A 19,712-nucleotide genomic window follows, 5' to 3' on the forward strand; every position below is an offset into this window, starting at 1 on the left:
AGTGGGGTCTGACTAAACTATTGTAGAGCGGAAGTATTACATCTTTATTCTTGAATAAAAAGTTTCTTTTAATGGAGCCCAACATTCTGTTCGCTTCATTTGCTGCATCGATGCATTGCTGTGAGAATTTGAGGTTTGACGCGATTTTGACCCCCAGGTCCTTAACGCATTGAACGCTTGTGAGTTTAACGCCGCGCATTTCGTAATCGAACTTCTTATTTCTTGTTCCAACTTGAAGGACCTGGCACTTGTCTACGTTAAAGGGCATCTCCCATCTATCCGACCAAGCTGAAATTTTGTACAAATCCTCTTGGAGGCTTTGCCTGTCTTCGTCAGTGAGAACCGCGTTACCAATCTTTGTGTCGTCTGCAAATTTACTAATGCGATTACTGAGTCCAACATCCACATCGTTGATGTAAATAATGAAGAGCACTGGGCCAAGAACCCAACCCTGAGGGACGCCACTAGTGACCGGCGCCCACTCTGAGTTAAATCCGTCAATCACCACTCTTTGTTGTTGAGAGAGAGAGAGAGAGAGAGAGAGAGAGAGAGAGAGAGAGTTAAGAAAGCTACTATTTTTTAATAATACAGGAGACCCTGTGGAGCACCTTTGGGTGGAATGGGGCCTGTAAACCCAATAAAGAATAAAGAACTCACTGCTCCCTTGACTTAATCAAGGCCTTTATTTTTTTAGCACTTGTCCCCTACCATTGTATATCTTTTTAGTTTCCTGGTGCTACTTACACATGTATCCTTAGTTGTATAATCACACTCTGTACTGCCTGGGGGTTGGGATGGCATGCTCCTCCCTTCTCCTTTGTTGTTTTACTTGCATCAATAAACTATCAATCAATCAATCAAGATCAAGACGACGGTGGCGTTACAAAGGCTCCCAGCCAAGACCGAGACCACGACCACATGTTTACAGTTTAACACGGGTGCATCAGCTGGTGCGTGGAAGAGCGAGGATCATTGGTCATCAAAGGACACCAGAGGAGCGTGGCCGAGGTAACCATTCAAAGCGTCAGAGCTTAAAGAAGAGAAAGCAGCAGCAGGAGACTTAAGGAAGCGACTGGAGGTAACGGGGAACGCTTATTATGACAGCTAAGATTGTTCCTGGCGTGGCTCACTATCTCTTCTTATTGCTGCTTTTTACAGACCGCCTTCTACTAATACAGACTATTTACACAATCTTCAGATTTCTCTTTCACGCATACAGGCAGACAAACACATCTGGATCACGGGTGATTTCAACCTCCCCGACATTGACTGGACTGCTATTTCCCCATTTGATCCTCCCGATGCTGACGCCCCCAACCCCATTATTCCCCCACACAAACAGACGCCAACTACACGACACATTCATTGACATCATAAATACATTTTCACTCTCACAAACAGTACTCCAGCCAACACGAACACATACTGTAACACGCCCCGCTGGCCACAGTGGCCCTTCAACCACAGCACATACACTTGACCTTTTTCTCACCAACAACATTCTTAACATAACAAACACTCAGGTTGTTCCAGGACTTAGTGACCATAACATACTTCTCATTGACGCTGACCTCCGACTGATTAGATATAAAATGGCCATATTCAGAAATAAAACAGACCTGCGGAACAACACAATGCATGATGGAATAAAGATTACTTATGATCTCACCAGGAGGGAGAGGGAGCAGGATGCAGCTCTTTGAAATGAGGCAAAAAACCTGTACACTGCCGGGAAAGGGAGACACACAGTAGTTGGGCCACCGTGGAAACGAAGGGTTGTGAAAGCCAGGGAGCCTCAGAGCCCAACAGGACCCAATACTCAGATCAACTCAAGATCCAAACCTTAGGTGAATCATCAGAATCATTTTCTCACCCACACTCATGTCCAGTCCAGGTTTCATTTCTAGACCATAGTAAGCACATCATGGACAAGTATTTTGACATAGTGCATCCCCGACAGGTGAGATTACAGCTTTTTGTGCAGTTTTCCTGATTTATTAGTATATCAAGGAAATTAAACATATGAACATAAATTACTGAACTCAATACAAATTGTGTTCTAGGGTCCAGCGATTTCATCACATAAACCTTTTGCATATCCTAGTCTATATTTAGTAGTACTGTTCTTGAAGGCAAAGGATGCAGTACAATAGATTAAACAAAATATCAGGAAAAGTTTAATATTTAAACTTTTCCTGCACAACCACGCATAACCACATCTGGGAAAACGTCTGGGATAGCCCATCAAACACTTGCCTCAAAATCAAGTATTACTTTTTGAACTTTCAATTGTTCTCCCAGAATTTCTCATTTCGGTCACACAAGCTCTATGTTGCCAAAAACTGCATCCATCACGCAGCAATGCCCCCTGCAAAATTATTTAATTAATTTCTAATAAAGGCCTTTCACTGGGGACAGGCTGTTTGGAGGAAAGTCCATGAACTCGCCTTCAGTCTGCCTACACAAGCGACAATGAAATATACAAATTTTTAAGACAATTGCTTTCATTACCATATGTGCCTGCTGCATACAGAAAATCAAATGGGTCACAACCACTATTAAATCTTTTAGAGTACGTAAACACTACATGGATGAGGTCTAAGGTTTAGCCTCCCACACCACTTGGTGTGTGTTTGCAAGGAGTGTCAGAACAAATAATTATGTTGAAGATTGGCACTATAGACTTAATTTGAAAGCATGTAAAGGCCAACTTAATCTCCATTCACTCATAACAGTATTGTATAATGAGGCAAGGCTCGTAACACTACAAGTGCATTTATTAAATGATGGAAAGGTATTGCGACACCAAAAAACAAAATATGCCAAGCATCATTGACAACTTGTAAAATTTGGGACCAATTTTCTAATGGCCATAGATCAGCTAAAATTTTAATAAAGGCAGTTTCTCATTACATTGGCGTGAATGTTATTGTCTTAATGTTACGCGTGAATTTTATTGTTTCAAAGCTTTTATACTTTTGTTTTTCAACTACTGCATTTTAATTTTTAATTTCTTAACCTTGTTGTTTTAAGTTTTTGTAATTTTAGGTTTCTTAATAATGAATTGCAAACAAAATTCTTGGATGCGTGAGCTTTGTTGTTTTAAAACTTTTGTTTTTACCTTTTGTTCTATTCATTGATATCTAGATCTGGTCCGAGTTGGTCCACTATTGTGGTCCGAGTTGGTGCCGGTCTGGTCCGAGTAGGCAATGGTCCGAGTTGGGGGTGAACCGTTTATTATGTTTAGTAATGTAGATATCTTTAGTTTAGATAAAAGACTTGAACTGAAGCACAGGCTAAAAGAGATGGAAAAAATGCCAGACGTTATTGCTTTACAAGAAGTGAAACCAAAACACTACAGATATGAAAGGACCATAGCAGAATACACTCTGGATGGGTATGAAATTGTTGAACAGAACCTGCACAGTGACATGGGGAGGGGCCTGGTCATCTATATCAAGAGAGGTATACAGTTTGAGGTAGTGGAGTTGTAGACCAAATTCTGTGAGTACTGTTGTGTTGAGGTAGCTTGCTGTGATGGAAAATTATTAATCACCTCTATATACAGAACCCCCAGCAGTGGCATCAATAATAACGACAGTTTGCTCCAATTGATGCAGGAAGTAAGTGATATGCAAGTGCAATACAAGCTGTTTTTAGGGGACTTCAACCTTCCTCACATCAGGTGGAGCAACTATACAACTGAACTGGAGCAGCCAATTTTGACACTGTTTGTGGAGAAAATGCGAGATTGTTTCCTCATCCAACACATTCATGAAATAACCAGGATGAGAAGGGACAATGCAGGCAACACATTAGATTTACTATTCAGCAATGAAGAATCGATAGTTGACAAGATCAAGGTGGACAGTCCACTTGGGAGGAGTGATCATGCCTGCATTTCCATCAGAGTAGATATCCAGGAGTTGGAAAATAACAGCAAACAGCAAATTTATATGTATGAAAAGGCAGATTATCAACTAATGAAAAGACAGCTTGACATAGACAGGACACAATATCTGCCACAGACTCAAACACGGAGCAGAAGTGGAAAAAATTTATTAGCAAACTGCAAGAGGTAGTAGAACATGTACTGAAGATCCAAGTCAATGCAAGGAAAATCAGAAAGAGGACGAATGAAAGTTTACCGATGAACAGGAAGCTCTGGTTAAAAATCAAGCGAAAACAGAGACTATGGGAGAGGCTTAAAACAGCAAGGAAAGTGAACGACACGCGTGGAACAGACAAGAGAGTTGAGAATGAATATAGGAGGCTAAACAATCAAGTCAGACGGTTAACAAGAAATGCTGTGAAGAGTAAAGAGAAAGAAGTGGCAAAACATGTGAAAGAGAATCCCAAAGTGTTCTGGAAGTATGTAATGTCAAAAACAAGGACCAAGTCTCGTATTAGTGATTTATACAAAGGCGCAAATTGTACGGAAAAGATGACAATGGACAAGGAGAAGGCAGATGTACTCTCAGAACAGTTTGCCAGAGTCTTTACCCAAGAACCTGAAGGAAACTCACCACCACCTGCACTAAGGGAGGCACTGAGATTAAACAATATAAAGAGTTATAAAAGGAAATTACAGACCCGATCAGCCTGACAAGTGTGTTCTGCAAGTTAATGGAGTCACTGCTAAAGGAGGAAATTATTTGCTTTATGATGGAGAACAAATTATTCAGCACCAAGCAGTTTGGCTTCATCTCAGCCTGGTCCACAGTGTTACAGCTGATCAAGGTGCTAGACTCTTGGACAGAGAAGGTATCCAGTTACAACATTGGAGAGAAGGCACTAAAATGGATGCAAAGCTTCTTGACTGACAGGAGACAGAGGGTGATGGTTAATAGCAAGGCATCAGAATGGAAAGTCTTGTTCATCAATGACCTACCAGAAACAGTCAAGCATGGAAGTGAGGTGTTCCTGTATGCCGATGACACCAAGATCTTCAGGAAGGTACAGAGCACCAAGGACTGTAACAAGCTGCAGGAGGACCTGGATGGACTTAAGGCATCCAGAAAAGAGCAGGCACATGAGAATCAGTAGAACCCTGGCTGATGATATGGGATACCATATGCATGCAGGGATAGAGAAGACCAGGAAAGAAAAGGACATTGGTGTGGTCATTGATGACGAGCTGATATTCTCAGACCATCTTGCAGAAAAAATAAATAAGGGCAACAAGATAGTGGGACTTATAAGAAGAACATTAGTACACCTGGACCCAACAGTATTTAAGCCTTTATTTACAGCCTTGGTGAGGTCACACCTTGAGTACGCTAACCAGGTGTGGTGTCCCCACCTTGTTAAGGATATAGAGGCTGTGGAGAACGTCCAAAGGAGAGCGACAAAGCTGGTGCCTTGCCTGAGAAACCTGCCCTATGAGGAGAGACTGAGGAGGGTGGATCTGCCCACACTGGCATACAGGAGATCCCAAGGAGACCAAATTGAGACCTTCAAAATTGTCACCAGGAAATACGACAGGGACTGCACAGAGGGAATCTTTGAGTTGAAGGCCGACAACACTATATGGGGGAATACCAAGAAAATTTACAAAACAAGAGCTCGGCTGGACCTCCAACAGTATTCGTTTCCCAGCCGTGTAGTGAACAACTGGAACAATTTGCCAGAGTGGGTGGTGAGTGCAGACTCAATGGAAACATTTTAATCCAGGCTGGACAAATTTTGGAAAGACCAGGATCAAAAATTTAACTATAGTGCACAAATCACCACACGCAGCCAACATACAGTTGTTGTGGCTGCCAGACTGGAGCCACAGGCCCACTAGGGCCTCTTCCAGGGAATCTTCTGTGAGTATCTGTGAGAATCCCAGACAGATATTCCTTTATTCAAGGGCAGACTTAGACATGATCAAACAAGACCTAACTGCCTTCAGCACTGACTTTTTTACGACAGACCCACACACAAGACCTCTTTCCGCCAACTGGAACAACCTGAAACACGCTATACACAACTCTATGAACAGACACATACCACAAAAAACACTTTCTAAACACTTTCTAGTAGGTACACACTTCCCTGGTTTTCCAGGGATCTATGCAGACAACATCGAAAGAAACAGACTCTACAGATGTGCGCAGACATACAGCACAACAGATAATTGTACCACCTACAGAAACCACCAAAAAGCCTTTGCCAAAAACATAAAAGTAGTGGAATGTAAACATATAGCAACTTATCTCACAGACAACATAAGAAATAACAAAAGAAACTTTTTCAAATTCTTTAAGGTGCGCAAACATGACACTAACACGATTACATCACTAAAAGACAACAGTAACACATTAGTAACCAGCCCACAACACAAAGCACAAATACTCAACACACAGTTCCAATCGGTATACACACAAGAACACAACCTAACATCAAACATGCCCACAGCCCCTTTCCCCCCATAGCCCCCCTTGACATTACAACTAAGGGAATACAGAAATTACTGGAAGGACCTGACACAACTATATCCACTGGCCCCGACAACATTCCCGCCTTCATCCTTAAATCCTTTGCCCCATTCTTGCCCCCATCCTTCAGGCCATATTCACCCAGTCCCTATCATCCACTTCATTACCCTCTGACTGGCTTTTGGCAAATATTAATCCTTTATTCAAGGCAGGTGACTGGACTGACCCAGCCAATTATCGCCCCATCTCACTAACAACGATTCCATGTAAAATTTTCGAACACATAATACACAAACTCATAATGAATCACCTTGACACAAACAACATCCTTACTGACTTACAACACGGCTTTCGACCCAAACGCTCATGTGAATCGCAACTCATTACTACATTTCACGACATTACCAGGCTACTTGACTGACGTGACATTAAACAAGTTGACACTATTGTTTTAGATTTTGCCAAAGCCTTCGACAAAGTCCCGCACAAAAGACTGACATTAAAATTGAAATACTACGGAATATCAGGACCTGTTCTACACTGGATCACTGCATTTCTTACTAACAGGACTCAACGTGTTCTTCTTGACGGATCTTCATCTGACACTGTCCCTGTTTCTTCAGGTGTCCCACAAGGCACCGTTCTAGGCCCCCTTCTTTTCCTCCTGTTGTAATGTATATACAGTCGTCCCTCAAATAGTACGGCTTCCAATAGTTCGGTTTCGGTTTTATGTGGATGTTCATTGATTTTTTTAGGATTTTTAAATTTCACGACGAGCAGGAAATTTAAAAATCCTTAAAAGATCTTCCATGACAATCCGTATAAAACCGAAACCGAACTATTGGAAACCGTACTATTTGAGGGACGACTGTATTATAATGTACATGTGAGTGTGTGACTGTGTGTCTAAGCACAGGCTCAGTGCCTTTGCCAGGATGTTATGGAACACATCAGAGCTGATGGCCGTGGAAACACATGCTTGGCTGATACTAAATCAGCAATTGATGACAAATCATCGTCAGTCATCAACCTGAAGCCACACCCTTCCGGAGGAATCAACATCCAATAAAAAGGGCGAGCAACGCAGAAGAGAGAGAAGACGGGCAGCGGGTGGTGCTCAGCCATATATATATATATATATGTATATATATATATATATATATATATATATATATATATATATATATATATATATATATATATATATATATATATATATATATATATATATATATATATATATATATATATATATATATATATATATATATATATATACGTTAACTGAATCTCAATCACCTGTTCTGCAGTGCTATATTACACCATTCATCTTTCAAGTGAAGTAATAATAGTAAGGTAACCAACACCCTAAACAAATTAAGGTTTGTCTTGTTTCAGCACTTAATTGTATGTGTCTGTTTCAGGTTTATGTTGGTTGGAAGATGTCGAAAAATAAGAAAGTGCTCTTTGAAGAGTCTGAGAATGAAGAAGAGGAGGAGGAGGATGATGAGCTGCACATCAACAAAGCATATGCCAATAAGTATCAGGAATGGCGGCTGTCTGAGGAGCTCCAGAAGTGTATGTATTATTGGCTTCTGTTTCAGCCTTGTATGCAGTTTCTTTTATTAATGTTAACCTTTCAGGTCATAAATGGGTCCTAGTGTCGTGTCTGAAAAATCACTTTTTTTGGCCAGCACATCAAACTTTCAAGCATAAGGAACTAATAATCTGTCTACAAAATACTTGACCTCTACTTACCATACAAGTGCTGTAAAAATGATGAGAAATTACATAGCAAGAGGTATGAGGTGTGTGCCAGTGTTAGCATTTCAGGGGAGGGGTTCTTAGTGCATATGGGAAAATGCTAAATTGCATTTGGCAACCATTTTCTTGAATTTGACAAGTATTTTCACCCTAGGAAATGCTCTCTTTCTGTTCTCAGTATATATCACCACTATAAAAAGTTTGGCAAACTATCATATGATTCCAGTTCTCAGCTACTTCACCATGTTGATGACATCGTCTTGTGACATGAGATAAGGAAATACTGAATTAATATGTAATCTCTTTCAGACAAGGATCGATTTGGGGATGAAGATTTGACATCATCAGAGAGCTCTTCAGATGAAGACTTTGCAGAGGTAATGTCAAGTGATGGAGTGGAGAGTATGTCTTGAAGAAAGTGCAGGTGAATCACAGCAGGGTGTTGTATTGGCAAGAGGAACCTGACACACCTTGTCCTATCTGTCAATAGCTGCAATACCCTGTTTCCTCCTGAAACTTCTTGAAGGGGTGGCCATATCAGAAAAGTTTCAGGTTCTCCCTTTTTACAACACACAGCCCCTCTTTATAATTAATACACCTTTCCAGGGGCCTCCCTACCACCTCCTGCCATCCTATATGACTCATACACACTCTTCATAAAATCTTTATTCTATATGGTGGGGCAGGTGGGAGCAGGGCAAGCCAGACAGGGTGTTCAGCCATGGGAAAATGCTAAATTGCATTTGGCAACCATTTTCTTTCTGTTCTCAGTATATTTCACCACTATAAAAAGTTTGGCACACTATCATATGATTCCAGTTCTCAGCTACTTCACCGTGTTGATGACATCGTCTTGTGACATGAGATAAGGAAATACTGAATTTGCAGAGGTAATGTCAAGTGATGGAGTGGAGAGAGTATGTGTCGTCACTGCAGCCGCCATTATATTTACACAAGATCATTCACTTTATTTTTCATTTTGTAATGATCTTTTTTTAGATTCATAGTTTACTATCCAGTATACAATAATGGCACCAAACTGAAGAGCATAATCACATATGTGCCTAACTTATACCAGATATAACTTAACTTATGTGTTCCTGTCACTTACAATATTGATCTATTTGCATCTCCATGCCTTATCCTCTCATGGGAACTTCACCCACATGACTGCCCACTGTAGAAGTCTTAAGATTTTAGGCTTCCCAGATTCCCTCTCCACACATTCAATCCTTTACCTACCAACTCTCCAGTACTCATCAGCTCCATCAGCCCACTTCACTGATGGTCTCCCCTTCATGCCATTTCTCTCAATCATGCTCTCATATGATCTCTTCATATTCTCAGCCCAACCTCCCCCCACCCCCCCAGATAGCTGAGTCAAACCTGAAAACCTTCCCCCATTCATTTTTATTTGTTTTGTATAAGTTGTATCCATTGTAATATATAATTTTTCAGTCTAACAGTTGCCTCCAAATAAACCATTTCTTCCTTTTCCTCATCTTTTTATTATTATTATTATTAGAATTTTTGTGGAACTGTATATTAAATAGTTTAAGTAGCCCCACTGACTGTAATGGTTTTGTACAATTAGATGCATATATTTCAACAAAAACAAATCATTTCAGGCAGATAATCCTGAATTTGACCGAGAGTTTTTACGGACTTTGGGAGCGCTGCATAAGAAGACCGACCCCAAGCTGCAGGGTGCCAGATTTTTCACCGGGGACTACAGCAAGAAGAAGGAGAAGGAAAAGGAAGAGAAGTCCATGACTGTTAAGGACTACGAGCGTCTGATGATAACAGACCGTGGCGGGGAGCTTGACGAGGAAGAGGAGGGTGAGTCTTTTCTTAAATGCCCAAGAATGGTAAAGAGCATTTGCTTTACAGTACCACAAATTTACCCTGAAATCAAGCCATGCATGATTCTCAGAGACTTCCATCTTTACATTCCCAACATATTATTAGGCAGCACTTCACAATTTTTTTATCCTGATTATCTTCATTACTCCACACCATAGATGACTTGGGAACATTACACCACATCAAAGATTTATGTTTGTTTGATGAGATTTCCATTGAATTACACATCCCATGCTACCACTTTAGAATGCCTGCCATTTTCAAAAGCCTTCTCTCTGAAACAAAAGCTAGTGAGTAATCTCATCTTAATGGAGTGTGAGATATCATACACTATCAGTCTTGATGACATGGACACTGCAGATCTTAGTGTTTTGGGCAACAGTGCTTAAAATAATGTGTGAATATTTAGTGTCCCACATTTTAGTTGGTAGTGTTTTGTTTCTTTTGCCTTCTTTCTCTCCCTCCCCAGCCAGCGCAAGAAATAAGATTTTTGATGGCAGTAAATTATCAGGTTCACTGTGCATTGATTTTGTCAGGTTTGTTGTTTTGGGGGCAGACTCTATGTGTGAAAGATGTAAAGCAAAAACAGGGAAGTAAATTGATTCATCAGAATTTCCAACATGTGTATACAGTTCAGAAATTATTGAAAAATGTTCTCAAGAAAAGTATTAGTGTGATGGAATTTGTAGGATGAACAAACATTGATTACTTTCCATTAGCATGAACTGATTTGAACATTCATTCACAGGCCAGGGATCAGTAAAGGGTAAGATGAAGGCTCCCAAGAGTAAAGTGAGTGGGTTTGAAGATGGCCTGAGCAGCGATGAAGATGATGGCAGTGATGCACTGCTCAAGTCTGGACTCTTCAAAGTCAAGGAAACTCCCAAGCCCTCAAAGGAGGTGGAGGCTGAGGTACTGTACAAAAGAAAGAGGCTGACCATTAGACTGTGTGAAGAGGAGATTAGTTTTTGTTTTCTTATTTTTTCCATATGTTAATTTTATAAACAAAGCTCATAAGCCTTTTCATTAATTTTCACTATAAGTGTGGGTAGTTCAAAATGGGTAAACATAAGAACATAGATATGTAAGGAGTTTGCAAGAGGCCAGTCAGCCTATACAAGACAGCTCCTGTAAACCTAACCCCACCTAACCTCATTATCCATGAATTCATCTAACCTCTCCTTGAATGCATCTATCATATTGGCACTCATAACATGATTGGCGACCCTGTTTCACTCATCCACCCCTATATTAGCAACCCAATTCCAACCTATATCTTTATTGAATCTGAATTTATCCAGCTTAAACACATTGCTACATGTCCTACCTGGCTCTCCACCAAAACCTTATTAACATTACACTTATTAAATCCCTTCGTACTTCTATAAATTTTGATCAAATCTCCTTGCACCCTCCGCCTTCCCAGAGAATGCAGATTTAAATATTAAAGACCAGCCTCATAAGGCAGATTTTGCAACCCTTCAATAATTTTTGTCATCCTCCTCAATTGGAAGTTTGACTTACCAGAGGCCAGTTCAATTAATAGCAAGGTTTGGATAATGGCAGATGGGGTATGGGAGGGATTACTGTATGTGTATATATATATCCACTTACAGAGCCAAGAGGATCCACTTGCCTTCATCAGGGGTGAATCTTCATCAGTAAAAAATGATGAGGACAGAGATCTGCTGGAGGGCCTGAAAAAAGTGTGGAGTGATCCAAAAAGATCTAAAGATGAAAAGTGGCTGATCGACTACTTTGTCAATGAGAGGTTTGTTGCCCAGTTTTTTACCATTTCATATCCATTTCCAGTCTGTCTGTCTCATATTCACTCTGTAAGGATATAGGCGTTGGCAACATTGTGAATATTTCCTACATTTCCATGCTCTGTGTGAGTATGGGAGAATGGAAGGAAAGGAAGAGAGAGCACCTGAAGGAAGACAGGTTATGAATCAGTGGAGGAATATGTGATCATGAAACCAGATTGGAGATTAAGGAATGGGATGAGGGAAAAAATTAATGTGGAAACAATCTGGAGATACTTAGTAAAGGCAAACAGGTGTGTATGCTGGCATTGGAAATTAGGTAACCAGTGAGAGCATGATGGTTAACCCATCTGCTGTGATTGGCATGGATTTGGATTTCACTGGTAGCCTGGCAACATATACTCCCAGGTCTTTCTCTGCCTCTGTGGTGGATAGTGGAGTGTTTCCCATGTGGTATTGGTATGCTGATATCCCCTCCCAAGGTACATGACTTTACATTTTTCTTCGCTGAATTGTAGCAGTCATTTTTTGTTCCACTCCTGTAGCTTGTTGATGTCCTCTTGTAGGAAATCCACAGTCAAGGGGTCATTGGAACAATATGTAATCATGGAAGCAGATTGGAGATTAAGGAATAGGATGAGGGAAAAAAATGACCATGGAAGCAATTGAGAGATACTTTAGTGAAGGCAAACAGGTGTGTGAATGCTAGAAATTAGGTAACCAGTGAGAGCATGATGGTTAATAAGAGGTGGTGAGAGCATTGAGAACTTGGGTAAGATGGATAGTTTGGATGTAAGAGCAATAGGTGTAAGGCTGAGAACATCACCCTTTAAATTTACTAATACTATACTTAATTGAAAGAAGAAAGTTGAGAGTGAATGTGGGAAAAAGCAAGGTTATGAGATGTGTAAGGGATGCTGATGGTGGCAGAATGAATGTGAGGCTGAATGGGGAACTGCTGGAGGAAGTTGAGAGCTTCAAGTATCTGGGGTCACATGTAGTAGTAAATGGGAGAGTGGATGTGGAGGTTGGAAACAGAGTGAAAGAAGCAAGTAAATGTATGGATGGAATAAAGAGTGTATTGAGCAACAGAACATTAGGGATGAATGTAAAGAGAAGACTGTATAAGGGAGTAGTTGTGCCCACAGCTCTGTATGGGGTCGAAACGTGGAATGTGAGACAGGACGAGAGGAAGAGGTTGAATGTGTTTGAGATGAGGTGCCTGAGGAGTATGGTAGGTGTAACAAGAATGAACAGACCGAGAAATGAGGACGTGAGGCAGAGAACGGAAATGGTGAGAAAGCTGTCTGAAAGGGTGGATCAGAGCGCGCTGAGTTGGTATGGGCATATGGTAAGAATGGGTGAGAAACGTCTGACGAAAAGGGTATGGAAGGCTGAAGTGAGTGGGGTGAGAGTGAGAGGAAGGCCTAGAAGAGGTTGGATGGAGGGAGTGGAAAGAGCGCTGGGTGTGCGAGGTCTGTCAGTAGAGCAAGGAAGGAAGAGTGCAAGAGATAGGCGTCAATGGAAAGCAATTGTAGATGGATAAATGGTGACGCAGGAACAGGGGTTTGCCTTACACTTAAGCCTGCACAGGTGGGGAAAGTGTGATTCGGGTATGGTGGATGAAGCGGTGGGGGTAAACCAGTTTTCGCTGTTGGGCCTCACTGTGGAAGGTTCCCGGTAACTGTGCTGTATGTGGCCTGCGTGTGGTACAGGAACGGTGAGTACCCTAAGGCCCCTCGGGACTATGTTGGTATGAATGATTGTGTGGGTGTGTGAGTGAAAGAGCATCTGCCAAGAGTGGGCCACCCCCCTTGGATAGGGAGACATTGGCTAAAGTCTTTAGATAGATAGAGACTTAAGGACTACATGAGGGTGCATAAGAGGTGTTAAGCAAGGAATGATCTTGTGTGGAATCTTTGTAGTAAGTAAATGGAGTCTTTTCTGTCTTGGCATTGGAGCTATAAATGAAGATAGACTTAGAAATAATATGACAGCATTAGGAAGGAAGCATTTCTGTTACTGTAAATTGTAATTTTATTTATTCATCAGGTACAATGAAGAAGAAGATGAGTCAAAGTTGCGGCCCTACAATGGGGTGGTGATAGATGAAGAGCCAATATCAGACGATGAGAAGACCCTGGAGAGCATGGAGACCTTTGAGACAAAGTACAGGTTCAGGTATGCTTACACAGTGGACCAAAACTTTATTAGTAGATCATGAGAAAGACTATTCCTAAGATCGTTGTAATGCTATGTTTAGTCTAGAGTCTCTAGACACTCATTTGAAAGTTTCAATGATAAAATGTAATAACATATTGATTTATTGTCCTTTGAGTTTAAAGTTGGACATGTGGTAAAGCTTAAGGTATGAAGGAATGTACAATAAATCATACACTTGTGTGACAGATTCGAGGAGCCCGATGAAGAGTTTATCAAGAAGTATCCGCGCATCATACCAGACTCCCTGCGAACAAAGGATGAGAGCAGGAAACAGAAGCGCATTGCCGTGAAAGAGCGTAAACAGAAAGAGAAGGAAATAAAGCGGCAGGAGATTGAGAGACTGAAGGCATTGAAGTACAAAGAGATTCAAGCTAAAATTGAAAAGATTAAAGAAGCTTCGGGAAACCAGGATATAGATCTTGGGGTATGTATATAAATTGTTATACGTGCAGACATTTTGCCTGTAGTTGCCTGTCAAACCCCTTATTAAAACCTGATATTTGCTCAGAGAAAATGGATGTAGTGAAAAAGACAGAGATAAAATTAATTGTTTTAAGTTTATTAATAAAAAAAAATTCTTCACAAAGGAAAAACTGTTTGAAGAGGATTTTGATGAAGCAAACCACGACCAGGTAATGTCAGGCATGTTTGGCGATGATTATTACGCCACCAATGACTGCGACGAGGAGAAGCCGGTCTTTGACGATGATGACGACATTGATGTCATACGTAAGTTGAGAATTTGTGATTATTTCTTGTCATTCTGTGAAGTACCGTAGCTTATTTTCACACTTATTTATATTCCTAGTTCCAAGCTGCCGTTTGGTGAATGAGGCTGACACATGCAAATATATAGCCTTCCAAGTTGACGCAAAACAATTTACATGATCTTCTCTCCATTTGACCAAGTATTGCAGATACTAAATAAAAAAAGATATACTCTTGTGATTCATTGCAGAGGACTATGATCATTGGCTGGAGAAGCAAGGTGCCAGCCAGTTTGGTGGTGAAGAAACTGGTGACTGGGAAGAGGAGGAACACTGGGATGAATCTGTAAGCAAAAAGTGTAGCTTCAAAATAATTTTCAAGCTTGTCTTTCCCAACTTGTATTAACATATGCTCCTTGAAGTGCCATTTTAGGGGTGGCCATACAATCTATATTTGCCTGCTATGTAATTATTTCTCTACCATCTGCTTTTCTTTATTATTCTGATTTATGGGTCCCATTTTGCTTCCATTCCCTCATTCTTACATGCCAGATATTCCCTACACATTAGGGTTATTCTCATCATCCATTCTGTTAACTGTAGTTGGAAATGGTAATATTTTAGTGAAACTTTAACTCAGGATCCTGTTTGTCTCTAAATGGGTGACCTTTCTTCTTCTGCCTTAAATCATGAGGCAATACACAAAGATATCAGGACACTTACAAGAGGCCATTCTTTCTACATGTGGTAGCTCTTCATCTTCCCTCTAAGGTAAAGGTAAACGTAAGGGCATATTCCATATATAGCTGTGTTGTGTCAGTGCTCATCTGTCACCTCTGCCCTTGACCCCCAGGACATGGAAAGCTAACATCTGGGTTACCAAAGTTTATCTTCCCTAGGTTTCCCAGGCACCTCACTGACTAGCCTGAAAAGCAGGATGAACAGTTGTTTGCTATGTGCTGATTCCCCAGGCCAGGATTCGAACCTGGGCCTGTGGATTCATAGCTGGACATGTTAGCCATTACACCAGAGGTGCACCTTCCCTTCCCATCCATAAAATAATCTAACCATATGAAACTCCAGCATATTTGTATCAACTTCATATCTGCTATTTATCAACCAGTTTTTACATCCTTTTCCTAAACCCAAATTTATTATGAAAAGTACTTTATGAACTTAGTTAACTTTAGTTATCTTACCTTTGACTTGCCTCATATTGAATGATTTATTCCAGATGGGTGATGGCAATGATGACAGAGCTGGATCCAGAAAAGCTCTAGAGCAAGAGATGATTCAGGCATCTTCCAAAAAGAAGGGCAGGAGGAGGAAATCTAAGTTTGCCATGGCCATCAAACAGAAGAAGCCGGTGTTTGATCCTGATGAAAAGACCTTCGAGTCCTACTTTGATGAGTACTACCAGCTGGACTTTGAGGACATTATCAGTGGTGTGCCATGCAGATTTAAGTATAGGAAAGTAGAGCCTAATAACTTTGGGCTTACAACTGAAGAGGTAAGTTCCTGATTCATTAGCATTCATTTGATGAAGAAGTAGTATTTTTAAAATTGATTTACAATCCATCTTGTGTGACACATCCACAAATAAACAGGCTATTGTAACTGGAAAGTGTTAAGAAGCAGGGAGAAATAGATCTGTGCATAAAAGTAAACTATAGCAGGAAGCAGGGAGAAATAGAGTTGTGCATAAAAGTAAACTATAGCAATGAAAATAAACTAGGTATGTAATAGACCAAAAGCTTGAAAAGCAGAAAAGAATTGTTCATCATCATCTCATCGACTCCTGCTCCTAGGAGCTCCCACCAGGGGATGGCCACGGCAGAAGAGTTTCCATCTCTCTATTCAGGCACTTCCTCCTTGCCTGCTCAGAGTTTCTCATGGATCTTTCACCCCTCTCCCTGACATACTCCTGCACCCTATCTCTCCATTTCACTGGAGGTCGTCCTCTAACATTCCCTCCCTCTATTTCACTCACATACACTCTCCTGGTCATCTTACTCTCCTCCATTCGCTCCATGTGACCAAACCACTTTAAGGTCTGTCGCTTCACTTCTTCCACCACTCCACACTTCTTCCCTTCACCCATATGACCCATTCCAAAATGCTCATTCACCCTAACATTACTCATTCCATCCATTCTACTCACACCACAAGCACTCCTCAAATAACTCATTTCCACTGCCTGCACTCTAGACCTCTGACTTTCATTCCAGGCCCATGTTTCGGTTGCATATGTGAGGGTTGGTACTATTATTGTATTTCTCAAATTCCTCTTTACCTCCATGCTCACACTTCTGCCATTCATGATAAGTCCCAAAGACCCTACCACTTTTCTTCCTTGCAATGCCCTTTCTCTTGTCTCTCCCTCCATACCACCATGCTTACACATAACTGATCCAAGGTACTTAAACTCATTAACCTCCTCCATTTCTTCACCTTTCAAAATTATTTTGCATTCTTTTTCACATTCAATTCCCACTGTATATGGGCATACAAAATCCACAACCTCACTTCTACTCTGCTCACAAACCATCACCTTACTTTTGTTGACATTTACTTTCAGCTTTCTCCTTTTGCATACACCCTCCTTTCCCAACCCTGGGGTTGCCAAGTGCTTTTCCTGTGGTTGCCAAGACCTCAAAATATCAAACATGGTGTTATGTTATAATAACACATATACAACTAAATTAGTGGAGTCGTGGTCATGTCTAGAGGTGCATGATTGGGGTCACTTGAAAAAAAGGTTGGGAACCACTGACATACACTATCAAAAACACTGACCAAATTTTGTAAGTCACTTTCATTTTCTGCAATGAGCACTGTGTCATCAGCAAATAAGATTGAATTCAGCACCCACTTCCTTCCCTCAGCGTACATTTTTACACCAACTTCCCCAACTTTGCCCTTCATTTCTCTCATAACACCATCCATATAAATATTGAACAACCACACACCCTTTCCTGAAGCCCACTTTTATCTCAAAATGTTCACTTGTTTCTCCATAATTTTGACACATGCAGATTTTCATCCTCATAGAAAGACTTTATTGCATTAAGCAGTTTTTCTCCCTCACCTTATCTTTAAAACGTCCCACATTGCCAGCCAATCGACTCTGTCATAAGCTGTTTCTAGATTCATGAAGGCAGCATATAGTTTTTTTTCTCTTCTGTAAGTCTTTGCACCCTCTCTATTATAACTTTAACATATACCTTTCTGGGGATACTCAGCAGACTTATACCTCTATAGCTCCCACACTCCCCTCTCCTGCCCTTCCCCTTGTAAACTGGGACAATGATGGCTTTTGTCCAGTCTGTTCCCCCCCCCACCCACCCCCACTTCACATATCTTGACCATCCATTTAGTAACTACATCTCCTCCACACTTCAACATTTCTGTTGTAATTCCATCAATTCCTGCTGCCTTTCCATTTTTTAATCTTTTTATTGCTTGATTTACTTCTTCATATGTTATACTTTCTTCTTTATATACTCCTCCTCTACCTCCACTCAAAATTACTGCTGTTGCAACCACTAAGGCCTCTGCCATTTCACGTTTATACTCATCTCTTATTTCTTTTTCCTGTAACTTTTCTATCTTCAATATTTCCTTTTTTACTTCACCTTTCTTTTCAAACACCCACTTTTCCTTCAGCCTTAATTTTGCCAGCACTGCAAGATGGTCAGAGTCATCGAACATTCCTCTTACTACCTTCGCATCACACGTATCCTGTCCAAGTTTTCCATCTACTGCCACATAATCAATCTGTCCTTTCTGCTCATAATCTTCCTCCCTCCTCCATGTGTATCGGTGGATATTCTCGTGCTGAAAGAAAGTGTTCACTAGGAACAGCCCCCTCAGTACAATTGTTGCATGTGAGATCTCAGATCTCCAGTTTGGTGTAGCTAAACAGAGGTCAGTCAAACACTCACAACTGATGTTAAACCCAAGAGTCAAAAGAAGAGCATTCACTTACGTTGCCTTATATCAGTTTCCCTCTTAAAACTTATTTGCAGTCTATTTTGAAGAGTCCATGGTCAATGACAACTTTTTAGCTGTAGCAGAAGCATTAGCCTTTAGCCATGTCTTCTCAGCTAATGGACATCAACACACCCATACTCATGTCTCTAGAACTTGCCAATGCTGGCAGTAAAAAAGAAGGAAAAAAAGCATAAATTTTATGGAGGACAGTTTACAGATTTACCATTTTTCCCCCGTCTCCTGTAGATGTTTTATCTTTATATGGTTCAAGGGGTAGGAAGTAGGGAGGGTAATAAGGGGGGTAGGGGATGTGTGTGGAGGAAGAGCTAGGTAGTGTGCAGCTGGAGGGAAGGAAGTGCAGACCATTCAGCAGGTAAAGTGTAGTTCATACTTGAGGAAAAAGACTGAGCCGGGCCAGGAACAAATCCCCGGTCCCAAGTCACCCCCTGATGACATCAAGGCTTAGAAAGGGGTGTTTTGTATCGAGTGCCATTTGATCAGAGAGGCATTCTTATGTAACCTTTCTTAAGCAGCAAAGTGTGAACGGTTTATTGTAGAAGATACTCATAACAAATAAATCCAGCTAACTAGTTTATCAATAAACATCAAAGGAATCTTTTAACTTACCAAACTCAAATGCTCCTAAGCAAGAATGTTCTTTACAGATTTTGTCAGCCCAGGATAGAGAGCTGAATAAATGGACTTCACTGAAAAAGATGCTGAAGTATCAAAGAGATAAAACGGAGGAGCTCAAGGACAGCAAAATGTACCGTCACCGAGCATCCCTGCCGCACGTAAAGCAGAAGATTCTTCCCAGCCTTTTTGTAGAGTAAGTTAAGAATAGATAAAATGTAACTATTAGTGACCACATTTTCTTCAAAACACAGGGTCAGGTTGATTTTAGGTAAACAAGTAATTGATATTTATGGGGGTGACCAGACATCTAATCACAATTTCCTTTCAGGCTACTAAAA

At 40.8% G+C, this 19,712-nt stretch overlaps 1 protein-coding gene across 1 annotated transcript; it reads left to right on the top strand.

The window, feature by feature from the left end:
* Positions 1-908: 908 nt before the first annotated feature.
* Positions 909-14,474, top strand: LOC126998708 (protein KRI1 homolog). Its single transcript, XM_050860697.1, has 8 exons — positions 909-1,078; positions 7,847-8,000; positions 8,496-8,563; positions 9,815-10,025; positions 10,798-10,961; positions 11,666-11,820; positions 13,868-13,996; positions 14,225-14,474. Exons 2-8 carry the CDS (start codon positions 7,865-7,867, stop codon positions 14,472-14,474), a joined length of 1,113 nt encoding a protein of 370 aa, XP_050716654.1. The 5' UTR covers positions 909-1,078; positions 7,847-7,864.
* The last annotated feature ends 5,238 nt before the right edge of the window (positions 14,475-19,712 follow it).

Source organism: Eriocheir sinensis, chromosome 15 (genome assembly GCF_024679095.1).
Source record: "Eriocheir sinensis breed Jianghai 21 chromosome 15, ASM2467909v1, whole genome shotgun sequence".
NCBI lineage: Eukaryota > Metazoa > Arthropoda > Malacostraca > Decapoda > Varunidae > Eriocheir > Eriocheir sinensis.

Bases quoted from the DNA above. Each gene is read 5' to 3' on its own strand.
- LOC126998708 (XM_050860697.1), top strand. From the start codon at position 7,865: ATGTCGAAAAATAAGAAAGTGCTCTTTGAAGAGTCTGAGAATGAAGAA. The intron at 8,001-8,495 runs GTATGTATTATT...AATCTCTTTCAG, and splicing joins GTCTGAGGAGCTCCAGAAGT to ACAAGGATCGATTTGGGGAT. The intron at 8,564-9,814 runs GTAATGTCAAGT...AAATCATTTCAG, and splicing joins CAGATGAAGACTTTGCAGAG to GCAGATAATCCTGAATTTGA.